The sequence below is a fragment of the Diadema antillarum genome, unplaced genomic scaffold (genome assembly GCF_040938485.1).
Source record: "Diadema antillarum isolate AM-2024a unplaced genomic scaffold, OU_Dant_1.0 scf00000151, whole genome shotgun sequence".
Taxonomy (NCBI): Eukaryota; Metazoa; Echinodermata; class Echinoidea; order Diadematoida; family Diadematidae; genus Diadema; species Diadema antillarum.
The window spans coordinates 620780-641882 of NW_027271040.1; the positions used below are offsets into that span (position 1 = coordinate 620780).

The 21103-nt window shown below is 39.2% G+C and overlaps 1 protein-coding gene across 1 annotated transcript; it reads right to left on the reverse strand.

The window, feature by feature from the left end:
- Positions 1–1229: 1229 nt before the first annotated feature.
- LOC139721818 (3-keto-steroid reductase/17-beta-hydroxysteroid dehydrogenase 7-like) lies at positions 1230–20359 on the reverse strand. Its single transcript, XM_071633140.1, has 9 exons — positions 20262–20359; positions 7932–8135; positions 7233–7325; positions 6610–6727; positions 4655–4770; positions 3848–4028; positions 2959–3015; positions 2403–2501; positions 1230–1337 (listed from the first exon to the last, which is right to left on the reverse strand). The coding sequence occupies exons 1-9, from the start codon at positions 20306–20308 to the stop codon at positions 1230–1232; spliced, it is 1023 nt and encodes a 340-aa protein (XP_071489241.1). The 5' UTR covers positions 20309–20359.
- Positions 20360–21103: the final 744 nt, after the last annotated feature.

Sequence of the window (21103 nt, forward strand, 5' to 3'; positions counted from 1 at the left end):
CTTTAAATGCATCATGAAGGCTCTGTGGTATTTCTGATTACATCTATTCCTCTAGCACAGCATTTGTTTATTAACTTGTGCAGGCTTAATACACTTTAAAGGACAAGTTCACCTTCATATACATGTGGATTGAGTGAGAGCAACAATATTAGTAGAACACATCAGTGAAAGTTTGGGGAAAATCCGACAATCCGTTCAAAAGTTAAGAATTTTTAAAGTATCTGTGCAATCACTGCTGGAGGAGAAGACTACTACAGTGCATGATGTCACATGCGTACAACAATATAAGGAAAATAAAAAGAGAATTTCACAAAACTTGACTTTTTGAATAAAGTGCGCATTTCTTTGACATGTTACTGACTTATGTTAGGGGTAATATTATTTCCCCTGACTTCTGAAAGTGAGAAGTCGAGTGTTCTTCTATAATGTGAGAAAAGTGAGAATATCTTGAATTTTCTTTATACTTTCTTTATATAGTTGTACTCATATGACATCACAAGCTATAGTAGTCTTCTCATCCAGCCGTGACTGAGCAGAAACTTCAGAAATTCATAACTTTTGAACGGATTGTCCGATTTTCCTCAAACTCTCATTGATGTGTTCTACTAATATTGCTGCATTCACTCAACCCACATGTCTTTGAAGGTGAACTTGTCCTTTAATAAGAGAAATACAAAATTAAACCCTGTAAAACAACCACTTTCAATTTGTTTAATACCACCCAACACACAAGCTGATGTTTAATTAAAGTACTTGTAGATAAATGCTGGATGGACATCTACATGTACCTGGTGAGCACAGATCAATAGAAATTTGGCATCTTTCCATTTGTGGTATCCTCTCATCATCTCTACACAGCAACCCATCCTAACACACACTGATCGGGTCAAATACCGTACACTTTCACTAGCATGTCGCATCTTTCTTTGTCTTTTTTTTAAAATCTTCATTCATTTTCATTCAGTACAACTTTTTGTTATGGATATCCTTTTTTTCCATTAAGGAGATAACAGTACATTTTAGCTGCCATATATTGCTGCTCTCTTCAAAATTAAAGGCCCTGAGATGTAAAGAAGTAGTCCTTCTTATGTGCCATCAAAATTCTTGTCATCTATCTCGTCATAAGACAGTGTAAGCAATACAATATTACTCACATTGTTGTTTTACTTGATAAATTATCATCCAATGCAGAGGAATTATGTCTAGGAATACAAGAGCCACATACGTCATCATGAGCTCTCAGCTGTTACAGATGTTGTAAACTTCTTCCTAAAACTCTGCTCCAACACATTCATCTTCTTGAAGAGCGTCTCGGGGTCTTCTGGATCAAAAGTAAGCTGGGTTGGGTGAGACCAGTATGAGAAAGGAAACATCGTAACAATAATGCAAGGCTTGAGCATGGAGTTCTGTCATTTAAGTACAATATTATAAAACAAATATTGCACATCATGAAATGTCATTATGCAAATCGTAGAATATGCTCTTGGGAATGACTGTCTACACTCTGTCACCTGTGGACAGTCTGATCAATTAACACATTCTCCACAAGATTTACAAATTATTGGAAATTTTGTATAGGACCCATAACATTCACATAATTATAAAATAAACCATAAATGGTGCATATCACACACAAAAAAACAACAACAAACAAACAGATCAATGTCTCTAATCACTTTGAAAAAAAAAAGGAAAATATGTAAACAAAGGAAAATAAATAAAAGAGTTAAGAGGAGCCATGGCACAATGAAAAGTGACAAAACTTTGACTTACAGTGGAAAGCCTAATCCACTGAGAAGACTCTTAAATCATCTATTGTATCAGCCTGCTTGAGATGCTCAGGTAATACCTTCCTTAAATTTGTAGCTGCCAGTTGGAAAGATTTTGCACCATAGAAAATTTGGTGATATTTGGGTGGCTACAAGCAGCTAGGCAAAGAGTTTGCATTTCAGACTGCTCTCACATAATCTTATGGGAATAATTCAGCAGATCTTCCTTGCAAATCTTGTCTTTGTCCATCTACTTCTCACAAAAATGTCCCATCTGCGAGGGCAGCAACCAGAACTAGTCACTACTATGACCTCACTGAGGACTATTATATGCCCTGCCTGAAATAAAAATCTGCATCACCTCTTTGTGTCTGTGATTAAAGCGTCAGCACTCTTCTGTTCTAGGCTAAGGCGTCACTTAAGGATACTCCTTTCTGCCCAGCCATACACCCTCCTAATAAGGTCCTTAACTTGTTCTTGCATTATAATATATTCATACATTTTACAGAAGTTTCGATAGAGAGCTTGAAATCAATTTGTAATTTTAATTTGCATTTGAGTTGACATTTCAGCATACTTAGAATAGACCTGGATACTATCAAAGTAATGATTTTAAGCAAATCATTGACATACCTTGTCGGTGTGTATATATCTGGTTCCAAGCAATGAGCAGTGGCTGACATACTTCATGTCCGACCTTGTTTCCAAAGGGTCTGCACTGAAAAGCCATACCTTGAAGAGAAAAGAAAAGCCAAACAAACGGAACAAACACATCATGAGCTCGGGTAAACACACAGACTATAAGTATCAGCTGTGTTTGCAGAGAATTCTGCTGTTATGTAGAGTAATGAAATAAAACTAGTCATTCTAAAGACTGTCGTACTATCAAAATGCACAAACAAGACAACAGAGCAAAACAGAAAGAAGTTTTAATATAATACTTTTCGAGCACAAAGATTGGACATCATTTTGGTCTCTTTTGATTTCACAACAGATGGTAAATACATATTACTGCACGTAATTGTGAATCCAAATTTTTACCATTTTTATAAAACAGCCACCAACTGCCCCACCCCCTGACCACCCAACCATGTGCTGGTTCCCAAACACCAATTCAACGTTTATAGGGAGGTGGGGCATAACAAGAACCTAACAGCGGTGTATGATCATAATATTACTGTTTACTCACAAGTGATTCCGCTCCATTGTACGGTGTTATACACAACCTTGGTGCAACAAGACGACACTGTACATATGAAAACACAAAAGAACACACACACCAACATCATTCAGTGTTCACTGGTCATGACAGAGACTAAAATAATATACAGTACAACCACACAGACAGAAACATGCCTCATTATAGTATAGGTGTAACGCCATACCATGCTGGTTTTGAACAGAGAGAATAAAATCACACACAAATGATAAAAATTCAATCAAAATTGAATCTTAGTTACAAAAGTTATGGAAGTTATTAAAACTTAAAATGATTAAAAAAACAAAAAACAAAACAAAAAACCTAGAGACTACAGTGCACTCCCGTTAAAACGAACACAGTTATAGCAAAATTCCGGTTACAACAAAGTAAAAAATTCAGTAAAAAATATAAGAATATCCACTCTATGTATTTTTATTGTTTATTTGTTCGATCATAATGGAATTAAGAAAGAAAACCGCCATTCCCGAGAACTTTGTTGTAACGAGAGTCCACTGTACATTGTATTTGTATCAACCATTGATGTAAATCAGATCATTTGACAAAGAGTGACAAAGCTTTCCTGATTTCAGCACAGCTTACCATCTCTTTCACAAAATGGCAAATCTCATGATTATATTATCCGCAAAACTATTGATGTAGATTTTGATTCATCCAGGTAGTGTGATAAAATCATGTAAATTAAATTTGTTTTTCCGGACTTTTCACAAGTCCAGTCAAACAGATTTAATGTACATGATTTTATCTGCAAAACTAATCAAGCCAAATAGGATTGGGGACCTGAAACTGTCTTTCAATTTTACATGCTGGAAATCCATCCTTATGTCTCAACAACCTCCCATGCACTAGAGTTTCTCACCAAGTAAAGTATAGGGTAAGAGAATGCCCATATCCAGTCCGGTAGGATTGCGTTGGTCATATTGGTGGAGGTGAAACCGGGGCACGTCACACGGCTCGTCAGTCCATTGCAGCCAAATTTCTCATTCAATGCATGACTCAGGAGGTCGATGGCGTACTTGGAAGAGCTGTACGGTTCATGCCTGTCAAGGCATCAATACAAAATCACCATAGTAACCTTGCTTTATTTTTATTCTATACAGTGAAGCAGGCATTAAATAGAAATGGAAACCTGCAACCAAGTATCCTAAAGATTTCATACGTACTGAATGTTCATCTGATTGCTTTTTCCCCCCTTCTTCTTTACAGCTGATATTTTCAAATGTGAAGAGACTGTCCAAATAGGCCCTACCTAAAAATGAGTTTTTATGACCCCCAAAATGTGTTGGAAGGAGTGAATTGAGTGGCTCTACAGAAGATAAATCAAACATCTGAGAATACATTCCATTTACAATTATCTTGAGACTTGTGTTACAAACTCTGGAATTCTGTTAGAATAAATTTAGCTTGGACAAAAGATACACATGTCTGTTTCAACTTTGTGTATGTGTCTTGCATACTCAAGTTGAAGACCAGCTTAGCGTAGCTGAATATGGGCTATCCAGCCATCTTCTCATGTGGAAATGAACACACAAACAACAAACAGTGAGACTAGTCACACAAGGAAAAACTACTCTTTTTGCATTTTTTACTCTTAATTTCTATCTTAATGACTACTTTCAATTACACGCCACTATAATTCGATCTGTTATCTTCACATTCAACCCACCCATTTTCATGCTGGATATCGTCGCTGCTGAAGAAATCTGCCGACGCATTGCTGGACGAGGTCCATATGATCCGCGCATCTCCATCAGCACATAGGAGATCCAACAAGCCCTGAATCTATGGTAGGCAAAAGTATAAAAAAGATAAAAGAAACTAGAAATATCGCTACGGCGACTGGTATGCCTCCGCCATAATGCATGGTTCTCCTAATAGGTCTATAGTACAATGTCTTGACAATGTGTGATGACAGATTCACACAATTGGCAAAATATTAAAATGACAGGATTGCCACATATGTGCTGAATGTTCACTTTCCTAGAACTAGGTTCAATTTGATGAATGATTAAAATGTCAGAGTGCAGGTATTTGGGGAACTGATGATTTTTACTTGACTTTTGGCCCTTTTATACGCTTATGCATTGAGTAATTTTCACGGTATTGAGAAAAAGTATCATTTCAGTATCAAATGGTAAAATAGCATTATCTAAACCTGGCCTTTGACCTTTGACCTCACAGTTCCAAAGAGAATCACTGTTAGGTAGAACATGCATAAATATGTATGTTTCATGATGATACCTTGAGTTACTCTCGAGATATGGAGGAAAAAGTGCAATTTAGCACTTTCACTTGACCTTTGACCTTTTGACCTTTGACCTTTTGGCAAGAAACTTCCCACAGAATATATATTGGGTAATACATGCGTACATCAAGTTAAAAAAAAAACCTTCAGGCATTGCATTTTAAGGAAAGTGGTGATATTTTGAGGAGTTGACCTTGACTTTTGACCCCCTGACCTTCGACCCATGACCCCCAACTTCCCTAGATAATCACTGCTCATCGGTACAAGCATATATACTAAGTTCCATGAAGATACCTTGAATCATTGCGAGATATGGAGAAAAACATGAAATTTCAATTTTTTTTTTCACAAAATAAGCTGTGACCTTTGACCTTTGACCCTGTGACCCTAAAATCCACACAAAGTATTATTCCCCAGGATATACCCTCATACCAAGTTTGATGTAAAACCACCACACGGTTCTTGAGATATCGACGAAAACAAAACGGGACGGACGGACGGACGGACGGACGGACGACCCGAAAACATAATGCCTCCGGCCACTTCGTTGGCGGAGGCATAAAAAGAGAGAGGAAGATGATGTATGTGTGTCATCAGCTTCCCTTCAAACACCACTGTGACATAGTACACCAGGGTTTCAAGCAGTGATAGCAGTAAGGTAATTGGAGGAGGACAGGTAAAGTGGGAACAGAGGAATATGGAAAATTGTAAAAATCATACAAAATCTTGACTGTTAAAGGACAAGTTCACCTTCATAGACATGTGGATTGAGTGAATGTAGCAATATTGATAGAACACATCAGCAAGAGTTTGAGGAAAATTGGACAATCTGTTTAAAAGTTATGAATTTTTGAAGTTCTGGCTTAGTCACTGCTGGATGAGAAGACTAGTACAGCTTGTGATGTCACATGTGTACAACTATATAAAGAAAGTATAAGGAAAATTCAAGATATTTTCACTTTTCTCGCATAATAAAAGAACACTTGACTTCCCTCTTTCAGAAGGCAAGAGAAATGATATTACCCATAACATACATCAGTGACGAGTCGAGGAAATGTGCACTTTTTTCAAAAAGTAACATTTTGTGAAATTCTCTTTATATTTTCCTTATATCATTGTACGCATGTGACATCATACACTCTTGTAGTCTTCTCATCCAGCAGTGATTGTGCAGATACTTAAAAAATTCATAACTTTTGAACGGATTGTCCGATTTTCCCCAAACTTTCACTGATGTGTTCTACAAATAATGCTGTATTCACTCAATCTACATGTACACTAGTATATGAAGGTGGACTTGTCCTTTAAGAGTCTAAAAACCATTGAATCTGTTAATTCAAGTCATGCATATAGAGCAGACTGTCGGTCTCCCTTACCAGCACAAAGTGTCCGAAGACATTGGTGCAGAAGACATTTCTGAGACCGTCTTCCGTCATGCTGTCTTTCACTTTCAGGAGCCCTTCGCCCGTTGAAAGGATCCTAATAAATTTCAGCCTGTAGCAGAACAAACAAATCAAAGATGTTACACTGAGAGCACTTGTATAAGTTTCTGAGCCTGAAAATTTTTAGACAGACCACCACAAGAAAACAATCGATGATGACAATGATGTTGATACTACTACAGTAGGGCAATAGTACTACTCACACTATTATTATTATAATCATTACTACTACTGCTGCTGCTGCTACTACTACTACTACTACTACTAATGATGATGATACAAATTGCGTTGGTAATATCAACAATAAAAAGAATGATCATCATTGTAATATAAAAATGATGCAATGTGACACATTGGTGTAGTGTATGCAATTACAGCTGCAAACTGAACTAGTATTGAGATTGATGAATAACTTTTACTAATAGTGTTCTTTCTTACAACATATTTTTCTTTCTACTTTTTGTCATCTAGAAGTTATCATTGGAAGAAACGCATTAGAACTGCCACAGACTTTCAAAGTCTCAAACTTTTGTATTTTTTATAATGCACATACTCACGGGTTTAGGAAGCTCTTGAAGAAGTTGACATAGTTAAAGGACACATCAGGCATGGTTCCAGCATTTAAGTAGAGACAATCCAGGCGTGAAAATCTGGGAGACAATTCAATAGAACAGTAAAAGCAATGGCTTCTCCAAAGAATGAGTGTTGTGGTGGTTAGAACCCGATTCTTGGACAGAACATATTTAAATAGTTCATAAACACATTTTCAACGACAGTGAAGAGTGGGAGGAGAATCTAAACAGATTAATCAAAATGCAAATGTATGACAAATACACTTAATCCACCTGGTACTATACAACACTTGGCAATTTACAATGTACACAAATTTGAAGAAACCTAAATCTTGCCAAGGTGGTTACACACCATGTTACCTGCTGTCATTAAAGGAAATTTAAGCAAATATCTTACATTCCATGTCATTATTGCAATTTGTCAAGGAATTGCCATGAAAACTGGATGTGGACACAAACCAGGCCAATAGAAATGACCTGTTGAAGACTTAGTCTTGAGTATTTTTGGGCTGGGGTAATACGAAATATATGTCATAGGAAAATCGGTTTATCTTTGACGGGTTACCACCAACAAGATGATGATACACAGAACATCTAAAGAATTATTGTACTCATTCTCTTTCCGTGATCCTTGCCCCCTATTTTTCTTATCTTCCACATCAAGGTTAGTGCATGTATACATACCTTCTTTTGATATCTGCACAAGCCTTGTAGACAGAACTCAGCTTACTGGTGTCAAGTTGCACAATCTCAATCTGGGCTCCCTCATGTGCAGTGACCAGCGATTCTTTGGCTTTCTCAGCCTTGGTCAGATTGCGGCAGGCGAGGACGATCAAGAGGGTGATGTCCAGGGACAAGAGGCGATCAGCAACACTATATCCTATCCCCCTGGATTTGACAGTAAATACAAGCATACGGTACCGGTACATGTAAAGCATAGGTAGAGTAAATTTTATAGAAAATGAGAAATTAGTTGACCATACAGAGCTATAAATGGACAAGAATCTGCATCTAAGACAGAAATACTGTGCGCTGATGATAATCCTGCCCTCTATTACTAACCATTATTCATACTTTACAGTGCTTTTGTTGGTGTAAATTGCAATCATTGGCGAATCTGCTAATATCTTAGAGTGCTTTCTTGCTAGCCGTACAGATGTCTGACATCTAGAACTACCAAGGTAGATAACATGTCAATAAATTCTGTTACAATGCACATAGTCCATTTCTAAGCTATTGTAATAAATAGTTTGTTTCTCCTTTTTTCTTCCAGATTCATACACTTGCTGTTGATAAAAATCAATCAGGGATCTAAAAACACTTGCCATTCATTATAACATTGATTTCAAAAGTAAGGAATTCAGAAGGCTAATTTATTTTTTCTGTTCCAACACTGATACAGTCTAGCTTTAGATAATCAGAATAATTTTCTATGTAACAATACTAACAGTTTAACAGCTCCCAGTTCCCAAAGGTATTTTTTATTTTGGGTATTTTACTCTAGGAGTAGACCGATGGAATCTGTCTCTTCACGGTGAGTGCTTCTTGATCTGACGTTGGGACGTGTATGGGCTGACCACACATGTCCCAACATCAGATAAGAAGCCCTCCAATAGATACCATCGCTCTACCGTACTAGGAGATTTGTGAAGCCAGACGCAGTCTCCATGAAACATCTCCCCGATGACAAGATCGGGGCCTACACTCAAAGACCAATCTTTTGGTCAACCTTACTTAGTTGTAGAAAGGCATGCCTCCTGTTGACAGAGACCAGCCCAAACGCGAAGCGTTTAACTGTATGAAGGAGTGCCTGAGGTTAGCCTCTTGTTTTTAAACAAAAGTCAGAGCAGTGTAAGACTGACCCGAATTTCCGACAGTTTCACAGCAAAGTGTACAAAACAATTTTCTAGTCAACCTATTCTAGACGTGTCTACAGCTCTAACTTAGTAAAACCAAGGAGGTTCAAGAGAATGGAGTCACAACTGTCTTATTTCCTTTGCTAGATGTTCGATGCCGGTGCTTAGAAATATTTGAAGCATGTGCCAAACAGGATCTGCCATGCAGATAGGAAGACAATTGACTCGTGTTTCACTGCATAATCACCAGCCACTTTCTAAGGAAGATATGTCTTTGTGATGCCTGATGGTAATTACTTTTCGCTATCCCTTAATATCAACAAGGTAGGTGGTACAGACATAAGGATGTGCGAATAGAAATTGTGCATAAAATGCTGAAATAAAGATGAAAATTACTCAATTGGGCATACCCGGGCACTAATCTGATCTATCAATAAAGAACTTATATTTGAAGATTAGTCCATGTTAGTTATATTTGTCGGAATTAAGCAGATAATACTGGCTTTCCAGGATGGTACAATTTTTCATGATACAGCTCTGATTTACACTTTTGCACAAATTTCTGCAAGGCCAAGGGATTGACTTTTGTTTTACATGCTTTATCATTAAGTAAAATTTCATTTCATTCAATAAATTTAAGCAATTAAAATATGGCCAATGTTATGTTAACGTTCAAATTGAATATTCAGATTGCTCATCAAGACGGTGGCTCCGAACAACGATCATAAGGGCACAAATGCACCTGTGAAATTCTTTTGTAATTCAATAGAAATCTGACAACTGTTTGAATAATTACAGCCAGTTGAAACTCCAACTCTTAAACGTCCTTGCCCTTGTTGGTCAAAGTAAAACGATCTGCTCAAGTGCTCTTCTGTAGTGAAGTCATGGTATTGCCGTATTGGTAGTGTAGTCTGCTATAGACCCTCTAGAAATTTGTAAATTCACACCCAGGGTTCGTAATTGGCGATGGTCCGCTGGCCATTGGCCACCCAAAATCACGTCGGACTAGCCAAAAATCATAAAATTCTGAAGTTACTAGTCCGTCTGGCTAGCCAAAATATTGCTTCAGTGTCAAAATTGATTCTAAGTAGTCCGCCTGGCTAGTTCAAAAAAAGTTAAGTGCGACCCCTGACACCTAACCCCAGGCCAGGGTGCTCCTTGGGCCTCCTTGACCTTGGCCTTGTATAAAATGTACACAGTTGGATTTAATATTCAGTAGATTCTATACTGTGCTTCGCATTCGGGCTGGTCGCAGTTAATCCCCACCTAATCAGCGAAATCCACACCACACATAACTGTGTTACGGAGCCTCCTAACGTTAGGATCTAGGAGTGGAGTCCTATGTGAGCTACCACTTACTTACTGTAAATCAGCTACAACTTTTAAAGCACGTGCCAGCATGGACAGATGGACCATGGGCAAACCAGCAGGGGTAGATGGTTGTGAATTGTGGAACCCGACTCGAGAGAGTCGAGACCATGACCATTTCTTACATGACTATCGACAATCAACATCATACGCAAAATCTTCAAGAGGACCTAAACAAAATTGGTGACTGGGCGAAAAAATGGATGATGGATTTGAACACAGATAAATGTAAGGTTTTGACGATATCCAGGAAAAGAAGTAAGGTGCAACACGTATATCATCTAAATAACGCCCCTCTTGAATCTGTTGAATCCGTGAAGTACTTGGGTGTAACCATCACTTCTGATTTGAAGTGGACCCAACATATCAACAATACTGTCAATAAAGCCAATAACGTGCTTGCATTTCTAAAACGCAATCTTCGCATAAAATCTTCTGATGTTAAAGCCACAGCTTACAAAACATTGGTTCGACCAATTGTTGAGTATGCTTCCACAGTTTGGGACCCATCTACCAAGAACCTAATCCACCAAGTGGAAATGGTCCAGAGAAGAGCTGTGCGATTCACTTTAAATCGCTACCATAACACCTCGAGTGTCACCAAAATGCTACAAGAACTTACAGTAATTGGACCACTCTGGAACAGCGCAGAGAAAATGACAGGCTAATTATGATGTACAAAATACACAATAATCTCACTCCTCTTTCAGCACAGGACTATATCATCAAACAGGCTACTCAGTTAACGAGAGCCTCGCAACCACACTCCTATCAGGTACCATATTCGAGAACTGAATCGCATCGCCATTCGTTCTTCCCAAGAACTGTAAGGAACTGGAATTCCCTGTCGTCAGAAATTGTTTCAGCGCCATCTGTGGGATCATTTCGAAACCGTCTAACGGTTGATCACAGTGGCTAGTATTTTCGTCAAATTTTCTATGTGCTTGTAAAATAAATTGTATTATAATGTAAATAGCACCAGTCTGCAAGAATCTTCAGTCTATTGAAGGAGGCAGACTTAATCAGAAGAAGAAGAAGAAGAAGAGACCAGCGACCCCAAACCTGCTGTCACTGGTTACCAGCGCCCCGCACCGGGGTTTGATCATGCCCCAACGCTTCGCCTTCGCATTGGGGCTGGTCGGTCGCAGTTACCACTGAGCTGCACCTCACCACCTGCGGTAACCCCGTCGCGGGGCGCTGTAACACAGTAACAGCGCCCCGAAGCAACCCATGCAATTTTAGGAAGCACTCAAATGCACTGCAACACGTAAACAACTCACCGCTCAAAAGGACACTTGGATTCGCAACGAAAAGCCACATGATATAAAACCACTATTGTTGAACAATAGAAACGACTATGTATTTCTCACCATTACCTCCGAAAACAAGATAAATAGTCATCTTTGAGACCGTCTAGTCGAGATACTGTCCGTTCGCCGTTTTAAACGTATCACGCAAATATACTGATCTGCGCATGCGCAAATGAATATTCATATTTTACGTCATCTGCCATATGTACAATGTTGCTCGTATTTGGTTCTCGGTCTCATTTAATGAAGGACACTTGTTCGTATAGGTATCATGGAGTTCAAAGATGCTCTAAGTGAAGTAGAGGAGGATGCAAAAAGAATTAAGTTCAAAGTGGAGCAAATAGAAATTATCAAGAACGCAGTGAAACAGAATGACACCTTCCTAATCAGGGGCGTCACCAGCATTTTTTCAAGGGGGGTGCGTTTTGACACTAAAATGTTTACGAGATTTTTTTGGACAGACATTTGGAATATAGGAAGCTCTCAATCCCTAGACTTTTACTGTTTTTTTTTTAGGGAAACCAAGCGGGGAAAGGGCACCGGCGTAACTAGGATTTCATCTTGGGGGGGGGGGGGGGTGGGGGAGGGGGGTTAGTATGCGAGGGAGCGAGCAAGGGTGGGGGAGGGTGTAGAAGTGCCGGAGGGGGGTGTACCCCCTATAAATGGATTATGGAATGACGGTGTGAAACGACAAATTACTGGCAACGATATCAGGAGAATGGCATAACGACTACAAAAATTTTTGACATTTTACAGTCCAAGAACTGCCGTTTGTAGCCATATTTTTGTGCTTTGTAAATTAAGGGGGGCGCGTACCGGGCGCAACTGCTGGTAATTACTGGCAGCAACATCAGGAGAATGGCATAATAATTAAATGCGAGCGAGCAAAGAGAGCGAGCTTGGAAATTTTGACATTTTACAGTCCAAAAACTGCCATTTGGAGCCATATTTTTTCGCTTTGGAAATAAAGGAGGGGTGGGGGGCGTAACGGGCGCAACTGCGGATAATTACTGGCAGCAACATCAGGAGAACTGCATAACAATTAAATGCGAGCTTGAAAATTTTGACATTTTACAGTCCAAAAACTGCCGTTTGTATAGCCATATTTTTTTGCTTTGGAAATTAAGGGGGGGGGGGCGCACCGGGCGCAACTGCCGGCAATTACTGGCAGCAACATCAGGTGAATGGCATAACAATTAAATGCGAGCGGGCGAAGAGAGCGAGCTTGAAAATTTTGACATTTTACAGTCCCAAAACTGCCATTTGGAGCCATATTTTTTCGCTTTGGAAATAAAGGAGGGGTGGGGGCGCAACGTGCGCAACTGCCGGTAATTACTGGCAGCAACATCAGGAGAATTGCATAACAATTAAATGCGAGCGAGCGAGCGAGCGAGCTTGAAAATTTTGACATTTTAAAGTCCAAAAACTGCCGATTGTATAGCCATATTTTTTTTGCTTTGGAAATTAAGGGGGGGGGCGCAACGGGCGCAACTGCTGGCAATTACTGGCAGCAACATCAGGTGAATGGCATAACAATTAAATGCGAGCGGGCGAAGAGAGCGAGCTTGAAAACTTTGACATTTTACAGTCCCCAAACTGCCATTTGGAGCCATATTTTTCGCTTTGGAAATAAAGGAGAGGTGGGGGCGCAACGGGCGCAACTGCCGGTAACTACTGGCAGCAACATCAGGAGAATTGCATAACAATTAAATGCGAGCGAGCGAGCGAGCGAGCTTGAAAATTTTGACATTTTAAAGTCCAAAAAATGCCGTTTGTAGCCATATTTCTTTGCTTTGGAAATTAAGGGGGGGGGGGGGGCGCACCGGGCGCAACTGCTGGCAATTACTGGCAGCAACATCAGGTGAATGGCATAACAATTAAATGCGAGCGAGCGAAGAGAGCGAGCTTGAAAATATTGACATTTTACAGTCCTAAAACTGCCATTTGTAGCCATATTTTTTCGCTTTGGAAATAAAGGAGGGGGGGGGGGGGGGGGGGGCGCACCGGGCCTAACTGCTTGTAATTACTGGTAGTAACATCAGGAGAATTGCGTAACAATTAAATGCGAGCGAGCGAGCGAGCTTGAAAATTTTGACATTTACAGTAAAAAACAAACTGCCGTTTGTAGCTATATTTCTTCGCTTTAGAATTTAAGGGGGCGCATCGGGCGCAACTGCTGGCAAATAATGGCAGCATTATCAGGAGAGCATAATGATTACATTCGAGCGAGCGGAACGAGCGAGCTTGAAAATTTTACATTTTACAGTCCAAAAACTGCCGTTCTTAGCCATATTTTTTCGTCTTGGAAATTAAGGGGGGAGGGGCACCGGGCGGAACTGCTGGCAATTAATGGCAGCAACATCAGGTGAATTACATAACGATTAAATGCGAGGGAGCGGAGAGAGCGAGCTTGAAAATTTTACATTTTACAGTCCAAAAACTGCCGTTCTAAGCCATATTTTTTCGCTTTGGAAATTAAGGGGGGCGCACCGCGCGCAACTGCAGGCAATTACTGGCAGCAACATCAGAAGAATGGCATAAACAGTAAATGCGAGCGAACGGAGCGAGCGAGCTTGAAAACTTTGACATTTTACAGTCCCCAAACTGCCGTTTGTAGCTATATTTTTTCGCTTTGGAAATCAAAGGGGGGGGGGGGCGCACCAGGCGCAACTGCCGGCAATTACTGGCAGCAACTTCAGGAGAATGGCATTACGACTAAATGCGAGCGAGAGGAGCGAGCGAGCTTGACAATTTTGACATTTTACTGTCCAAAAACTGTCGTTTGAAGCCATATTATTTTTTTTTTTCGCTTTGGAAATTAAAGGGGGGGGGGGGGGCCGGTGCGCCCCTCCCCCCAGATCCGCCACTGTAGTCAAGGGTGTGGGTTTATGTTCATGTCTGGGGGAGCTATGACCAGCGAGGTGGCGTCGTGGAAAGGATGTCCAAAATCTGCACTTTAGAGCATTCCCTAAACTAATTGTGTTTGTTTGTGTGTGTGTATTATATACATGGAAAAGTTAGGAATTAGCCCAGGTCAAGTCTTTTTATTGGCAATGCAAGACATTTAGTATGTAAAGCAACACTGCAAAATCAATGATCTCGCTTTGATATAACGAAGCGTGAGGTACAAAGGTGTACATTCTACATCACATTGCGCAACATTGTAGCGACTCTTCGTTCGGATGTACTGAGTACCTACTGCGCACATCCTGCTTATAATATGCAGAATGCCAACCAGGAATCACGCTAAATCACAATCTTTTGTCGCGTTCGGGTTTTTTGAACAATGTTTCACACTATATACCTATTTAATTATGGTTAAAAGAAATCATAGAAAAAATCTTATTTCTTGATCACCCTTTCATTCAAAAAGCAGTTTACTAACACTTGAACTACTATTTCGGTTGGTTTTGTTTTTTTTTTAACCAGCGGATTGGGGAGGGGGCGCACCCCCCCCCCTCCGTAGTTATGCCACTGCTTTTGGGTGAAATAATTGGACAGATTTCTTAAATTCTAACAAAAAAGCAAGAAAATCTTTTCATCGCGGGAATTATGATTATGTGGGGTGGGGCAAATGGTGCGCTTTGCCTTCCAATATTTTTATGGGGCAACATTTTTGTTCTCTTTCAAAAGCAAGAAAATCTTCTCATTACGGGAATTATTAATTATGGGGGGGGGGGGGGGCAAAATTCAAATATGCTTGCCCCTCCAATATTTTTATGGGGGTAACATTTTGTTTTTCTGTCAAAAAAAAAAGAAATCTTCTCGTCTCTGGAATTATGGAGGGGGGTGGGCAAAATGATATGCTTGCCCCTCCATTTTTTTTTCTTCATTTTTTTTTAATGAGGCTAAGGCTCGCTCTTGGGCTGGCAATATGGATTGGTCAGAAGTAACGTACATAGTCCCTACATACTTGTAAGTAGCACACGTACATGCAAACGTGTATAAGTGCTCCGTATCGCACGGATGTACGATACGGTCGATAGATAGTAAACACTGCAGAATACTAATAGATATGTATAAAATCAGTGCTGCCAGAACCAGGGGTGCGAATTGTTTTTGCCGACGATTGTGTGTGTGTGTGTGTGTGTGTGTGTGTGTGTGTGTGTGTGTGTCCCTGGTGTCAAATATCTAAAAAAAATAGAAAAGAATAATTATTTTGCGTCCGGCGTTGAGGTCGCTCGCAGACTGATTTTTTTTTCTTCTTTTTTTTTTTTTTTTTTTTTTTTTTAAGGATCTGAAGGGGGGTGCGTTCGCACCCAACGCACCCCCCCTGGTGACGCCCATGCTAATGTTGCCAACTGAGTTTGGCAAGAGTGCTTGCTTTGGTTTCATCACCAAATCTTGGAAGTTGGATAAAGCAGGGCTGCACACTAACCCATTTTTTTTTTTTTTTTTTTCTGCCGGTCCAACCTGTCTCTGTCGGATCAGTAAATATCCATTTTTCCTCCCCATTTTTGTACTGGTCGGAACAGAAAATTTACTGGTCAACAACAACCTGAAAAAGCATTAAATGGCTTGCAAATTTATTTTCATGTTTTTGTCGACAATAATATTACCTCCCCCCCCCCCAAAAAAAAAACATTTTGCAAATAAACATTTTGTAAACTCAAGTGCCTTGTTTACGGATCATTTTCTTGAGAAGGAACAAAAAGGAATCATTTATGAATTTATTTGTTGATACGAAAAGGAAGTAAAAAAAAAAGAAAAAAAGAAGGGACTGAAATGCGGTTTTTAACTTTCCTCCGAAAATTTCTTCCCGTATCTTGGCGTTCTTGAAAGTACACTGCAGGGTCGAATTTGTAATGCTTTGTACTCCTATCTCTTCTTCGTGTATAGAACCATTTTAAAAGAATTGAATGTTTGTGAATCAAAGTGTTAAATGATTATGAACAAAATCAGATTGTATATATCAAATGCGTTTGTGACTTTTTGTCAACATCGGCGCACGTAGAGTAACACGCGTTACTTAAGTTCTGCGCTTTTCACATTTTTGATGCTCAGCTGGATTGTAATGATTATATGAATTATTTTTGCTGTATAGTATTTTCTGATGCACGTGCCAGAAGGGGTTCTTTATTTTTCTCCCGATAATCTTTTCGCATTTGTGCATGCGCTCTTGAAAGGTATATACGGCAGCATACGGCATCAGGGTCAAATTCACGATTCTTTTTGCGCTTATTTCTAACTCATCTAATATCAGCGGGATTGTGACGATTTCATGAACTTTACTTCGGATCACTGTTCGGATGTAATCTGTTGTGATGAACACACCAGAATTGTTGACAATGCACCCTTTATTTTGCTCCGGTAATCTTTTCGCATTTCGTAAATGCGTCCTCTCGGATTAGAAGAAATGATACGGCCGAATTCATGATTCTTTTTGCACCTCTTGTTCTCCTCAAACTTCAACGGGATTGTGATGATTTCATGAATCATTTCGGCTGTAATTTTTATAAATCACGCGCCAAAAGAGGTTTAAAATGTGTCTTATTTTTCTCCCGAATTTGTGCATGCGGTATGCGTTTTTGAAAGATACACAGCATGCAGGGCCAAATTCACGATCCTTTTTGCGCCTATTGTTTCCTCAAATTTCAACGGGATTGCCATGATTTCATGGATTATTATTCGGCTATAATCTTAATGATTCACGTGCCAAGAGGGGTTGAAAATGTGTTCTTTATTTTTCCCCGATAAAATCTTCGAATTTCGTAAATGCGTTCTTGAAAGATCATAACACGGCCGAATTCATGATCCTGTTTGCGCCTATCAATTTAATATCAGCGGGATTGTGACGATTTCATGAATTCCTACGGCTGTAATCTTTTACTTTGCACACACCAAAAGGGGTTGAAAATGTGTCCTTTTATACTTTTTACCGATATTCTCTCCCACATTTCGTAAATGCGCGTCCTCTCGGATTAGAAGGTATTCACGGCCGAATTTATGATTCGTTTTGCGCCTATATTGTCTCCTCAAACTTTAACGGCATCGCGGTGATTTTATGAATTATTTCGGCTCTAATCTTTTGTGATGCACACACCAGAAGGGTTGAAAAAACATTCTTTATTTTTCTCCCGAAAATCTCTTCGGAATTATTCATGCGTTTTTTGAAAGACAGTATTCAGGGCCGAATTCGATATCCTTCTTGCGCCTATCGTTTCCTCAAATTTCAACGGGATTGCCATGATTTGATATTCGGCTGTAATCTTTATGATGCACCACCAGAAGGGGTTGAAAATGTGTCTTTTATTTTTCCCCCAATAATCTCTTCGCACTATTCGAATATCACGATTTTTTTGCGCCTATTTCTATACCTCAGATATCAGCAGGATTGCGATGATTTCGTGAATTCTTTCGGCTGTAATCTGTTGTGATGCACGCACAAGAAGGATTGAAAGTACATAGTTTTTTTCCCGATAATTTCTTCGCATTTGTGCATGCGTTTTTGATAACCAACATGGCATGCAGGACCGAATTCAAGATCCTTTTCGCGCCTACTGTTTCCGCAAATTTCAACGGGACTGCGATGATTTTATGATTTTTTTTTTTAAATTTTTTTCTCGTCACATTTTGTGCATGCGTTCTTGAAAGGTAAACAACAGGACAAATTTCGTTATCCCTTTTGTGCCTATCTTCATTATGAGACCATTCTGAAGGAATGAAATGAAAACAAACGCAATCAGATCTTTATACTGCTGTAATTTTTTCAATTTTTCTAAAAATCTGCACAAGTAAACTCGTTCTATCATGTCATCTGCCACGCTGCTGCAAAGCCGGGATCGGATCATGGGTTAAAAAAAGGCATGAGTGAAATGACCACAGAAATGCGTGCGCCTCTACGAATACATACTCCTTGTCTGATGGCATGACCGCCGATCGCAAGCAAACGAACGATGTAAACGCGTTGGGGAATACCGGCATGCATTTCAGCAGTATTGTACATACACGTATGAAGGCTTAAAAGGGTATTGATCAAGCAAGACAACATTAACAAAAAAAAAGCCATGGGGAGCAATGGAATACAATCCCAATGACCATGTGGATGGATCTGAAAGGGTTAATTTCTAGTTTTTCATTAACCAATCCATTATGCCTTTAAGATGAAAGCCAATCTAAAATTTTATCAATTTCACGACAATGATAAAAAAAAAAAAATCCAGCAGAACAGTGCAAGAATGATAAAAATCGTATAAAAAATAAGGAAGTTATGACATTTGAAATTTCAAAAATTTTCAGAAGACACTTCTTGTCCCATTGCTATGAATGAATGAATGAATGAATGAATGAAAATGAATGAATACTCAAGAGTCAATTTTATTTATCTGTATGTCACAGTACATAGAAATTTAGCTTCCAATTCTTCCAACTTGTTACACACAATAATTATGAAACACACACGCACGCGGACACACACACACACATACACACAATCAAACAGAAAGTGACAAGCCTGACAGAAAAAGAAAGACAGGAAGGATCTCCTCTCATGCGATAGAAGTCTTGGGGGGGGGGGGGGAAGGTCTCTCAATAAATAATCAAACAATTCTCAACTATTGGAAATAAACAAAACATGTATGTAACAGAAGTGTATTCAATTCAAATCACAGTAGAAAATGAACATGAAGCAAAAATGAATATGAGTCCCCAAGAAGCAGAGCTTGTGAGTGGAGCCCATTGTGAATGTACAACATTTAATAAAACTATAATGTACAGTGTGAAAGGAAACTTGATCTACATAGATGAGACATCTGGGGCATTTCCTCTGCAGACTGGGGAAAAAAAAAATAAAAAACAAAACAAAACATACCCTCTATCATGAAAATCACCTATTATTTTCTTAATCCTTCACATCTCCAGATGTTCATTATGTGTGCACTTCCTTTATTGCAAATAAATAATGAACCACACATTCGAAATGCGCTTTAAAAACGAAATAAATAAGTGCCGGTAGGCCCGATAGTAAATCATCGCCCAGCATGCATTCTATTTGTTACGTCTCATGAATATTCATTTCAGTTCTCAGCGAGCCGTCCGGTTTTTTTCCACACGCATACATTGCGTATTACAGTATGTGCTACGTTTTATCCATATTAGCGCATGCGCTGTGTAAGTCATACTACAATACGAAATGCGGTAGGACTATAAAAACCTCGGATAAACTCTTTCACAGGGCTCTCAAAACAGATCATATTGTAAATCGACTTCGCCTGCCGTGATTGTAAGTATCTTATCTAAGAGTAAGGCCACTAATTTCGGTATAAAACCCTCTATTTTGGTATCTGGTCACGTAAATGCTTAGCCATATCAGGTGCTTCCGTGACAGGATAGGTTTGCTGTGCGACCCCTTTACGGTACGTATTTGTCCGTATGGGGTCGCTGCTGCGGTTACACCTGCGGTATCAAGTAACGATTGGCAACGTTTTTGGGCATTTGAGGCACATTGCATTATTTATTGGCTAAAACTTGGATCTACTTACGCATTGCCTCCAGTAATAATCACAGTTTTCTTCTTACTGTCCTTCATTTTGACTTCTCAGTCTCCCCGATGTAACGGCCGACGCGACGGCGGCCACTTCTTCACACGGATTATCAGGTCAACAAACACACATGGAAATCTATTGGCGACGAACCTTTATTTCGGATACATTATAGCGAGAAAGTGGTAGCCTTCATTAAGACAGACACCGAATATAATACTGTACAATACCCATCGTAACCAAAGGCAAAGAAAATAAAAGAAGAGAAAAGAACAAAACAGATTAGGCAAAAAAAAAAAAAAAAAAACCTTCCATTTCGTTTCTCAGTGACCACCACCCTCCCCCTAAAAAACCCACAAAACACGAGGAAACAAACATTTACATGTACCCTTTCAGAATACAGCTAGGAAGTGGAACTTAAAGTTATGTACCCTAACCTATTCAATTCAATTCAATAGATTATTTATTTCCATGCAAAAAAAAAAAAAAAATTCATAGCAGTACATATGTCAAATTGACTGTCATCCAACAGATAAGGACAGTCCATTGAACACTATATGAAATACATGCACGAATGATATTATACCAAAAAAAAAAAGAACAATGCACACTTTGTCATGGTAACACTAAAAAGAAGTAATCATAACGATGGAACTGAAATACAGTGTTCCACTAAAAAGCCAAGCGTGTAATAGGATGTGGAACACCTGGAATGAAAACAACAGCAAAACTAATATATCAATAAAATATATTAAATTCATCTATTTACCACTGTACATTTAATCATTGATATAACGATGCTGATAATACAAGCATACTATCAACAATAATGTTTTTGGAGT